The 12,003-nt window shown below is 50.1% G+C and overlaps 3 protein-coding genes across 3 annotated transcripts; 2 read left to right on the top strand and 1 right to left on the bottom strand.

The window, feature by feature from the left end:
- Positions 1–2,433: 2,433 nt before the first annotated feature.
- C7M61_002339 (Zn(II)2Cys6 transcription factor domain-containing protein) lies at positions 2,434–3,360 on the top strand (the record flags this gene model as incomplete). The annotated part of the gene is made up of 1 exon (XM_024857717.1): positions 2,434–3,360. One exon carries the CDS (start codon positions 2,434–2,436, stop codon positions 3,358–3,360), a length of 927 nt encoding a protein of 308 aa, XP_024714216.1.
- Positions 3,361–5,045: 1,685 nt separating this feature from the next.
- On the bottom strand, positions 5,046–5,966 carry C7M61_002338 (uncharacterized protein; the record flags this gene model as incomplete). Its single annotated transcript, XM_024857716.1, has 1 exon — positions 5,046–5,966. The coding sequence occupies one exon, from the start codon at positions 5,964–5,966 to the stop codon at positions 5,046–5,048; it is 921 nt and encodes a 306-aa protein (XP_024714215.1).
- A 4,180-nt stretch (positions 5,967–10,146) lies between these two features.
- Positions 10,147–11,619, top strand: C7M61_002337 (uncharacterized protein; the record flags this gene model as incomplete). The annotated part of the gene is made up of 1 exon (XM_024857715.1): positions 10,147–11,619. One exon carries the CDS (start codon positions 10,147–10,149, stop codon positions 11,617–11,619), a length of 1,473 nt encoding a protein of 490 aa, XP_024714214.1.
- Between the last annotated feature and the right edge of the window lie 384 nt (positions 11,620–12,003).

Genomic DNA, 12,003 nt, shown 5'->3' with positions numbered 1-12,003 from the left:
CCACCCCGTGGACCACAGGATACCGACAACAATGGAATCTTCAAAACGAACAATACAGCGGAGCAGCGGACTATAGCCGTTGTACAGGGTTATGATCTTCAGATCCAAAGCTTATTCGTAAAACACAGTAAGCAAGCTACGCACGTCAATCGACCCACATCAAAAGAAAAGCAGTTCAGCCCTGTCTCCATGGTCATTTCGCAGCCAACGCACTAAGCCAATTGCCGGTTTCTGAAATCGCATGTAAAGAAGAAGGCACAAAAGCAATCCACCCGGAAAGCCCCCTTCTCCACAGTGGGGAGGGAAACTTCTATCGTAAAGGGCGATTTTTCCAGATCTGCCACTTTTTTCCAGATTAGCCCCGATCTGCCAATGGGCCCCAAGTGGGAACAGTCCATGTTGCATTTACGTGGAAGATCGACACAAGCATTTTAGCGAACAGACCGGACGCAGCCGAAGGGCAGTGCCCCTGAAACGAGAAGCTCACAAAGCACAAAGTCTATCGCTTTATTGCTGTTTCAGAGGTGCCACGCCAAACCTTAATTCTGCGTTTGTCACTGCGCTGCAAGTGCCACTTCAAAAAAAAAAAAAAAGTAGGGGTCAGTTTCAGTGGTGATAAAACCGGAGGGCACTGGGGATGCAATCGCTGAAAATTCGCCGGATCCAGCTCCGCCAGACACTGGGTACAGACCCGCTGGATGAGGTAAATGCGGCTGCGGTCACGACGAGGCTGGGATTAGGCCCTGGGCATGAAGTAGTCCAATGAAATAGCAGCAAATAAGCAAATAAGCGGTTTTTAATTATTGGCAATAATTCTCCTTTTGTAATATTGTTGGTTTTGCTTTTTCCTTCAACCTCCGTTTATTTCAATGTCCCTTTTTTCAACTTCCCTTTACTCCATATCTATAGAGTGCGGTGCCCGCGGGAGGATCTCCATTGCACACTCTGCCTGCACCAACCCAGAATTGAGTCACTCCGACTCGTTTGCCGGCTCGTTTGCCAGGCGAGGGCTTGTAGGTTTTAGAAAAGGCCTTTGCGTTCCCCTCCACGAGTGACCTCTGTTTTTGTGAAACTTCCATCTTCTTCGTTTGCTTCGTTTAGTTTTGTGGTTTGCCCTGCTTTGTGTCAATAATCCTCGTCTTCGTGGTCCACGTGCATGTGCTGGGCCAGCAGCACGAGCCAAATGGCAGTACACAGACCCCAAGGCCCCAAAACTGCCCCAAAACTAAACCAACCTGGCATAAGCTGTGCCCCTAAAATGCCCCAAAAATGCCCAACCCACCTCTGCACTAAAACTTCTAAAATTGTCTCGCCGCCCCTCGGCTAACGGCCCGCTAATTCGCCTTTGCAACCAGCGGAGCTGTCCTCGCTCTATTATAGATTTATGGCTTTTCCCTCCAGCGGCCCGCAGTGCGATCTGCAGCAGGCGAGCGAATCGAGGCACCGAAGCTACCAAGCGAGCGGGCGAATGGCCGCTGTCAGAAAGAAAGAAAAAAGAAGATTTGGATTGATGGCAATTTTTCGAAAAACCAACTGAAAATTTAAGCAAATTCACGAAAAATCATACTGCTTTGGCGAATTCACTGGTGAAACGGTGGGCCTCCTCGGTAGACAGTCTTCCAGACAGGCCTGCCAGAAAGGCCCCTATTGCTCCAGTCTTGTGCCAGATGCTTCAGGATGCCTTGCACAAGCACCAACGGAAGCCCCGCTGAGTAAATGCCTCAAGCGAGAGGCTGTTCAAAAATGTTCTTTTTTTCTTAGCGATGATGTTTAAGGATAGGAGCCCTTCCCTGCCATTCTTGGTTTTCTGTCACATCACCGTCTAATTCCCATATGGCCTCTGGAGAAAGGAGATCTGCTTTTCCGCGGGGACCCTGGAGTTTGTAGCAGGGCGAAGCGTAAAATGGCACAAAGCCGTAAATGTCCTCGTTCTGGGTTTTGACAGCGAATACGGCGTGTTCCTGCCGGTGCCTGACACTTAGCACCTCGCACAGATACTGCGGGAATGGGGGGCCCAGCGGGCCGCCTCTGCAGGAAACAGCAACTTCAATCGCCTTACTGACCAGGGGCTTGAAATCACCTGCTTCCATGGTTGTAAGCACCGAGCCACCTTCACTGACTTAGTGGGTCCGTGGGTCCATGTGATGTGCTCAGGCAGCAGTATTATGTTGGTACTGCACACGGGGTGACGCACCGCACCCTCACCACGCACGATCGTATGCGCCTCTCGCTGCGGGCCTGCGCAGGAAGAGATCACAAAGGCCGCACGAAAGAAACCTGCAATGTCAGATGCACACGCACCTGCAAACGCACAAGCACCCTTTTCTTTCACAATAAACAGACCCACCTGAAGGAAGGAAGGTGGCTGCACTCCACCAAGTCTCACCATATAAGGAGCCGATTCCCACTCCTCCTGATCTCCCAAAAATCACCATGAAGCTCTCCAAAAAGGCCTTGGCTAACAAGGTCAACTCCGTGCGTCCTTACAAGTCGCACACCAAGAGACCCTGCGACTTCTGCCGCCGCAGAAAAACTTGTTGTATCATCGAAAAGTCCATCCCCTGTTTGGCGTGTGTTCAGTTCAACAAGGGCAATTGCACTTTTGTCTCGGGCCCCTTGAAGAGGGTCAAGAGAAGTGACGCCAAGGAGGTGCCCGTGGTGGACTCCAAGGACGCTGCTGCGGCTCCTTTGCTTCCGGGCTACGACTATCACGACCACGACCATGACCATGACCAGGCCTCCTCTGTCTCGTCTGCCTCCTCCTCCAATTCCACCCATACCCTCCAGCCGCCCCTCCAGACCACCGCCAGTGCGTTCCAGAGCAGCTTTGAGGCCAGTCTCAGCGGAATGCAGAGCTCCAACGGCGCTCTAGGCTACGGATACGACTCGCTTCCGGTCCAGAACTCCTTCCACAGTCCCCACCCGCTCTCCAACAGCTCCAACCTGGTACAGCTGTCTCCTCACACACCAGCATACAGCTTCCAGACGAAATGGGGCTCAGGGGACAGTGCTCAAAGCATGGTGGTGAATGGGCCACCGGGGCTGCGGCAGCTGATGCTGAGCAACTCGAGCCTGCTAAGCAACATGAGTACTGTCAGTGCCTTGAGCATGGGCACGTACCAGACTACATATGACGATGCCACCACCACGACATTTCCTGGTTACACGGGTCTGACGGGGTGGACAGACACTAGCGACTACGACTCGTTTGTCATGGAGCAGATGCCGGAGGAGCTCAAGAGGGACTACCAGGCGCTGGTGCTGGGCGGGGTGTCTGGGTCTTTGATGGCGCCTGTGCAGGTGCTGGGGTATGACCACTACGAGGAGGCGTATCCTGACCCTCTTGTTCAGATGGAGTAGCTGACTTTGTGGTTGAGGCTGCCAGGGAAACCTTGCTCGATGCACTAAGGCATATACGCATAGCCGTCAGGTGGAGGAAACGCTCGGACTGCAGACAGCACCACGGGTCCTGCTGCGGGTGACGCACGGCACACTGAAGAAAAAAGGCCCACCTGAAGGGATATCCTCGAAAGGGCATGCTTTACTTACCCCAAGTCTAATGCAGGTTGGCCCTGGCTTATGGTGCCCTGACGCTTGCCCCACTACATCACCTTCCCTGCCTTGTTCATAACCTTGTCGAACAGAACGCCCCTCACGTTATGAGAAATGTCGAACGTGCTATTCGAGGATCTCATTGGAAGATCCTCCTGGGGCTCCCGCAAGCCAGCTTTTTCTTCCAAGCCCCTGCTCCGCTTCTTGCTTTTTTAGTGCGATGCAGCTCTGGCCAACACGACGCTCTTGCTCTGTGCTCGACCTGACGACGAAGAGGCTTCGACCCTTGTCTAGTCTGTCGTGGCAGGTACCCGAGACAAGTTGGCCCCTTGTTCACAAGTTCTTCGCTGCGCCATTTTCGCTGCATACCCGCATTGTTCGCTGAATCTGAGGGGTCGACCCAGTCAGACTTTTGGGCCCTGACTGGGTTAACTGCAGAGCGTGCTATTGTCAAGATTCGCTGTGCGTCATCGGCGCAGCCGCGGCTCCAGCCTCGTGGCCCAGTGCAGGCATCGAATGCACTGCCACCTTCGTAAATCTGGTGGATTAGCGAACTGCTCATACGTATGGCCATCGAAGAATCTTGGTAATCCAGGGCTGTTGAACAAGGCTGCAGGCGCTAGTCTACTTTTGTGTGCCTAGGTCTTGGCCCATATGGGACGAACTGGGCTCCAAACCAGTTTTGTGTATCATGGTCCGCATTGGGCGTCTTCCAGCCCAATCCGAGGACTAGACACAGCATGTGCCCCAAAACCAAAACCAGCAACGGGCTTAGTGGTAAGCTTCGCCCCAAACAGAGATAAGATTTAGCGAGTCCTTGAAGGGAAATACGAACCAAAGCAGGTCTTTGGGCAAAAATGTTTCATTTCTTGCACAACTTGGTCTCTTCTCTGTCACTCTAGACCACGGTGGAGGTGCGGCCTCTGCCGCTTTTCGTTGAAATAGATACCTTTGCACGGGCGCGGCCCGTCTTTTTCATTCTTCGTGCTACTTATCTTTTAATCACATAAAAATTAATCATAATATTTGCATGTACTTGTTGTGTGGTGGGCTGGCTCAGCCATGGGGTGATTGTGCATTGCATTGTCATTCCATACTCCTCTCCATCACCTCCCTAAGGTGACCCTCAGATAGGATAGATAATTACTTCAATTCATTAATCGTACCACAATGCAAGGCCTGCTTCCTCGGCAGCAGCAAACTTGACGTAACAAGGCTTTCTTCGGTTTAGTCATCACTTCATAATCAACATTCCTCGCTGAGCTGCCTAGACACTGCTTAGGGAAAATAAAAACCAGGCTTGCGGCACATACGCCCCAAGCAGCATTCCAGCTTTGTGTATCCTGCCAATCAGACGAAAGCCACTGGTTTATTTTTCTTCGACAAGGACAAAATAACAGCAATTTTAAGAGCAACGAGCCAGAGCAATCTGCAAAGAATGCCCAGCTTCAGTTGTAGCCGCAGCAGCTCGTATCAGTATCTGCACTGAGTCCTCAATTGTACTTGTCAAACCAGTCACAGATCAACTCGGTCACCTTGGTTGGGTCTTCTCTGTGCATGAAATGGCCAAGTCCAGACAACAATTGCACCTTGACCTTGGGCGTGGAAGCCAAGAGCTGGGCCTCCAAGTCGTATAATTCCGGAACCATGCAATTGTCGTTGTCACCGCCCAAAATCAAGGTGGGCACTTTTTCGAAATCCACAATCCACTTGCGCTCCTTGATGATGCTGGGTCTGAAGAGATTACGGTAGTAGGCCGTGGCGGAATCGAGCACACCGGGTTCAGAAAGCGTCTTTCTCACAGAGGCGATCTGCTTACTGAAATCCCAGTTAGGCGACCAGTAGCTCCAAAGCTCGTCCAAATATCCCGGCACCTGCAAGTTTCCAAACTTCTGGCGGTACAAAAACGCATATTGCATCGTCATAAAGTACGACAGGCAGTAGATCTGGCGTGGAGCGTACCAGAGATAGTGCCATGCTCTGAGGTTGGCAAGGTACGGAATGGCCATGGTGACGGCCGAGGTGATAAGCTCCGGGTATAAGGAGGCGGTTTTAAAAGTGACGATGGCGCCCCAGTCGTGGCCCACCAAGTGGACAGGCACCTCCTTGTTGGGCACAATCAGCAAGATCCATGCTCTCACGTCTCCAGCCAAATCAGACATCTTGTACTCGGTGTCGGGGCCCTGGGACGAGGCCTCGTAGCCCCTCATGACGGGCGCAATCATCAAGACCTTCTTTTTGTAGTGCTGGGCGACAATTGGCGTGACATTCTCGTAGCCTTCGTTGTTGTCTGGAAAACCGTGTAAGAAGAAGATGACTCTTTCGAAGCTGCGGGGGTTTGTGATTGCCAGCTGCGGGTGGGAGCTCCAGGCAGAGAAGGTTCTGTTTCCGTGTTGGAGGGTGATTTTGGCCATGTGGTGGGATATGGATGTGGAGGTTGTGGTGAATTGGCGTGTTTTAAGTATCGCTCCGGGGCATGTGATAGTGCGGTTCTAGATACACAGCGGATATAAGCTGGAGATAGGTGGGCGGTGGGGAGGTGGCAGGAGCATAATTGAGAAGGGTGCTTTGGGGTGACTGTGATTTTGGGAATGGCGTTGGAAAAGCCGTTCTGGGGCTGTTTGAGTTGGTGGATGTCTAGATTATGGCATTCTCGCGGAGAGGTCGGTGGAGGGGAATAAGCGAGAAATGGAATTTGTGGAGTTGGGCAATTGGGAAATGGGGCTTTTGGTGGAAAATGGTGAAAATTGGCTTTGACTAGGTGCTGTTGGTTGCCGTGGTGGACTGCCGTTTTCTGTCAAACCGGCACCTGCCAACGGCTGTCGATCGGCGGGGTCTCGAGGACGTGAAATTGGAGAGTTTGGGTTTTTTGGATTTTGGGAATTTGCCGATATTTATAGTGAAGCTAGTTTCCAGAACTGGGTTTGCAGCCATCGGACCTGTCAAAAGTAGGTGCTGCAAGTCTAAAACACTGCAGATTTGCGGGGTGGTCTGGAGATAACTGGGTTGCAAAATCAGCTGTCAGAGGGTGGAATTGAGGATTTGGGTGGAGGATGGTGATAATTGGATTGGTGTTGTTTTGGTGGATTGCTTGGTTGGTTGTTTTGGCGATGTGGTGCATTGACGAAGACATGTAATTGAGGCTTCTCAAGATAAGCTTTCATTCAGACTAGTAAAGAATAGCCGTTTGACTCGAAATGTACCTCCAATTGGACCAATTGGAAAACTTGAATACTTTAAGCATTTTGCCCAAATTCATGTTGTTTTGCTGGATTGGCCTGTTTGGTGTTTTCATTGGAAGAATGTTACCGCATTGACTAGGACATGTCGTATTGAGGCCCCTCAAGATAAGCTTTCATTCATACTGGCAAAGAAGAGCCGTTTGACTCGAAATAAACCTCCCATTGGACAAATTTAATTATTCGAGAACGTTGCCCAAACTCACCCATCAAAACTGTGTTTTCACTCTACGTGGTTATTGGTCCATTAAGTGATAATAAGCAGGTTATTTTAAATCATACAGAACCTCCAACCGCTCCAGCCAAAGCCTATTTTCCAGTTCATAACCACCTTCCACGCCTCATAGATCCTCCTCCATATATCCTATTATCACATTGCCCTCCAACGCTTCACCTCGCATGTTCCACAAACCGAACGGCTGAATCGGGAACATGTCAACAAACCGCAAAACCGAAACGCAAACCCTTCAACTCTCCCTAAGACCCTCCTAGGGCCTCATGCGGAAAGCTGTCAACAGAAGGCTCCAGGGCCGTTTTGCAGTACGTCCTGTTCCGGACCGGAACCGATGCCTCAACGGCTTCTTTAGACCGAGCCGAATGGCGCCAATCTGCCTGATAAGCTCTGTGGAGTGATGCCTTAGGTCCATGCAGCGGGGGCTAAATGGGCCTGATTGGCTGTTGACGGGTGGCCAGGCCTGGAGATGCTGAACAAGAGGATGGAAAATTCATGGCAATAAGGCCGAGGGCTCTTGGCTTGGAGACATAATCAACTTTTTTTAAATTGTTAAACTACAGAATGTTTTGGCTGCCTCAACGACCCGACACCATTCCGAAATACCTCATCGAACCGGCTATTCTACGGCTGAGGATCTAGAGCTGGAGTGCCCCACTGAAAAAAAAAAAGTGCCCCACCGAGCAAGAGCAGCATGACGTCAGCACCCGAGGCGACCGAGCACCGAAAAATACCAGGCGATTTTGAAAAATCCATGCGGCCACTCCGAGGAACCCCCATATTAAATCCAGCATATTTTCACCGCTCTGGGCCGGAGCTTTTTCATGGTTGCAAACGTCAAAAGGCCTCATGCACCTCGGTGCCGACTCTACCGACCATGCATGTCCAGCTAAACATGAAAAACAAGCGATTTCATTGGACGATGGGGCATTTCCGTTCATCAACACCGCTCGCCGGTTTCCATTGATTTTTGCAATTCCACGTTGAAATCCCATTGAGGGGATCTGCGGTGAAATTTTTCCGGGTTTCCCAAAACACTCCGGTGCCAGCGACGCCGGCCGGAAAAATCCGGCGCGCAGCCAGCAGAGAGATAATTTACCTTTTGCAGAAGCAGCTACAGAAAATTGACGATTTTGCCGAGATTGCCTTACTGAGGGGCCGTGCGGGAAAGCGCCGAGGCGGCTGATATTTCGAGCTTTTTTCCTTTTTTGCAAGGCAAAAGCGAGTGTGGGTGACTCCGATCGCCGTTGTCGAAACCCATACACCAGGGCTTGAGGCACACACCGGTCTCATTTGGAAAACACCCGTGCACCATGCAACCGTCGCCGGGGCCCGAGGCTCCCGTAGCCCATGACTGGGTCGGTGGAGGGCGTAGCAAATGACACAGTGGCTTTAATACTACCATCCCTTATATCTAATGCCATTTTTGACGACTTTTTGGCTGCAATAAGCTATGGGACAGTGGGGAAATGGAGAGGGAAAATGAGGCGGCCTGCATGGAGTGCGGCCAAAATGAGGTTTGTATAAACATGCAGAGCCAGAAAAAAATAGCGCACTGAATATATATCAACCCCGGGTGCTCGCTTTTTCAGGACTTTTTTCCCACAACTTTCTTCCTCAAATCCAGAAATGCTTCCAGCAGGTGTCATTCTTGTCTTCGTGTTGGTCGGTTTGGCCGCCATCGCCATCTTCGCCGTGCTCCTTCAAAAGAAGCTCAAGGCTAAGAAGTCCAACCAGAGATTCTAAGCCAGTTTCTCGTGTCTGCCCACCCACTTAGCTATTATCGGCTTTGACTATGACCGCCAATTCCCTATGGACCATGATACCCTCTTTGCCCTGTGAAATTTTGTGCCGCCTTTTCCGCCCCTGTGGCATAATGATTAATTAAGAACCACGAATTGAGTCTGCGGAGATGGGGGCCTTTTTGGGGGGCACCGTTTTGCCCTCTACGATTGGCTGGTTTTTCCGAGCTGGTGGATTGCGGTGGGCCCGGGCCAGACACACCTATAATACGAACACATTGTCTATTACACCAAACCTTTTTTTTATATCACTTGTTTTTTTATTTTATACGACGGGAACTTTTTTTACTTTAATATATCGGGAATCGCAAAAGTGCTACTTGTAGACGAGCCAAGAGCTCAGGAGTATGTGGGGACACGGGGTCTGTCACGATTGTGGAGATGCCAAGTCTGATCTGAAGGGGTCCTTCAGCCGTAGCGGTATTGTTTGATGGTTTGTTCTTGTCGGTTCATGGAATTAGCAAGTGGAGGGGGGTGTATCGTAGGGAGGTTCCTTAGCGTAAGAAAAGGCTTTAAGGGACTGTAGCATTATAGTATGTTCATTTGAGTTGTGTATTGGAATTGTTTTTGGATTTTCAAGTTTTTCAAGATGAGTGCCACAGTTGGTGTTTTACGAATATGAGTGAGGTATTGCAAAATGGTGCAAATAGCGACCATCAATTCAGCGGTGCACCGGGAAATTCTGAATAAATAAATGAAATCTGAAGAGCTTTATGATCCAGGAAATCAGAAATATATCGATTTCGTTCAAAATCAAAATGCTATTGGTGAACCCTGGACGTCTACCCTGCTCCCTAAGTAGACTCGGACCCTGACAATACCACCATGGAATAAACGACCATCGATGACCAAACCGAAATCTCGCCATGAACCAAAATCAAGCAATCACCGAATGAGCACATTGTATAATCTGAAGAGCCCCCTCAAAGTCAATTTCCAGGAAGCTGCATGACCTACAACCTAATATCAGCCTCCAGAGGCTTTCACACACTGAGGGCCTTGGACCAAAACTACCAAATCCAAGCGGCCCCTGATCACAATCCAACAACATAAAACACAATTTTCAAAAACATAGGTTTCCCAAACTTCACCTACATACCTCCCCACATCAACTCTTATCGGTGCGAACCACATGCCCTCTGGATCCAAGAAGGTATCTCGACAAGGCTGTCTCAGCTGCAAGCGACTAAAGATCAAAGTATGTTTCTTTTCAATCTCCTTAGGAATTATCTAACCCCAGTGCAACGAGGCCAGGCCAACGTGTGAGTACTGCTCCCACCGAGGAAGACGATGTGTGTATCCTGATAACTTCCAGACGGCCATGAACGGCCCGCTTCTGAAGGTCACATCTTCGAATTTGACGTCGCTTAACGGTATAGAATACGATCTCGACGACGCGTTTGGCCAACACCGCAAATTCACCTTTGACATTATCCTCAGCTCCACAGCCAATATCCTAGGGCTACTGCGGTTTGAACTACGAGTTCTCCGTTTCTTCAACGACATCTGCGTTCCTTTCCTTACCTACAACGTCAACAAACGCCACAGCATCGTGTGGGAGGTGGTCGTGCCGCAATACGTGACATCCTCACCGTCCATCCGACTGGCTATACTAGCCATGGGGTGTCTCAATATCATGCCAGTTTTGGGCATGGAACGGCTTATTCAGGAGAATATGGACCCCACGGAGGTGGCCAAAACGCTCGAGGCCAGCAGCGATACGTTCGAGGTGCAGCGGCTTTTTGCTGATGACTACATGATGGATCTGGGCGACGACATCAACCTTTTTCGCCATGCTTCGGAGTTTTTCACCCATGCTGTTAGTGGCACCCACGAGGCGGTCCAGCAGCTTCTGGATCCCAATCTCTCTCGCCAGGAAAGAGCAGAAAGCCTTAACGATGCTACAATCACCAGCTACCTCATGTACAGCTTTATAGGGCTACATCCGTGGAAAATGCTTCCGCTAGTGCACTTTCCCGAGCCTGGCGAGGAGCCCAAACCGGATATGCTTAGTATTGCCGCTGGCATGAAGACGTTGATTGTGGGTAATTTGGATGAGCTCAGGGCTTCCGATATAGGCGAGCTTTTCTTCATGGACGAGTTGCAGTTTGTGTTTCGGCAGAAGGTCAAGCTTGTGGAGGATGTGAATGACCAGCTCAATGAGCACTTGCAGAAGTACAGTTTCTTGCAAATCGACCTGACGGTGAGCTCCTTTATTGGAGACATGAAGGAAGCACTCATGTTGTTCGACAAGGCGTGCTCCATTTCCGTCAAGTTCAACTACCCCGTTTTCCTATACAAATGGCTCCCGATGGTGGGACCACAGCTCATTCCACACGTCAGAGCAAAAGAGCCTTTCGCCATGCACTTCTTGTACGTCTACGCCGTTCTTTGTATATACTTCAAGTTCTGGTGCTTTGAGCAGAACGTGTGGAAAGACTACGTTGTGTGGTTTAGGGACAACTATACTTTGTGTGAGTTTGACGAGCGGCTATATCAGTACGTTGTCGTTGGAAGACACTACATTGAAAACGAAAACTACATGGATCTTCGAAACTTCGACGTGTGGTCCAAGCGGTTTGATCACGTAAGCAACGTCTCGTCCTACGAGCTGACGGCTACATCCACAAACGGAGACATGAATTCCTGGAGCGATGCTGATTTCAGAGGTGTGAGCCCGTTGGACCAATTTAGCAGTGAATTTGTAGCTCCAAGTGGATCTGAAAGCTGGAGCGGTGGTTCTTTTATACCCAAGCCGTTTGAAGCTAGTTCTAGCTCTGGCTTTTTTGACTGAGTCCCGTTGTTCTTGATAGTCCTTTGGTTGATGTCAAGCAGCGTTGGTTCTGGACCCAGGAGGTCAGGGCCAAACAAACGCCAGGAATTGCAATAGTCAACAATTTCCCCAAACAAATCATTCAATTCACTCCTTCCTTATACATAGCTAGTCTACGTCAGGGCTCGGTTAATTCGGCACCGAATCCCGTGATATCGGACCGGTGATTATCTGTGCCAAGCAAACGGATCCTGATCCGATGCCACAAGGTTTAAAATACATAATTCATTAGACGGTATAAAAAAGCTGGCTGCGAGCGGGATGAGCCAGATCGTGGAGATCTAACGGGGAAGCTTACATGCGTAACGGGCGTAGCTTATATGCGTAACGTGAGAAAGCTGTCTC

The sequence above is a fragment of the Candidozyma pseudohaemuli genome (genome assembly GCF_003013735.1).
Source record: "Candidozyma pseudohaemuli strain B12108 chromosome Unknown scaffold00004, whole genome shotgun sequence".
In the NCBI taxonomy this organism is placed as follows: Eukaryota; Fungi; Ascomycota; class Pichiomycetes; order Serinales; family Metschnikowiaceae; genus Candidozyma; species Candidozyma pseudohaemuli.
Note: the sequence above shows the minus strand (reverse complement) of the source record. Positions and strands in the feature narration are given on the sequence as shown.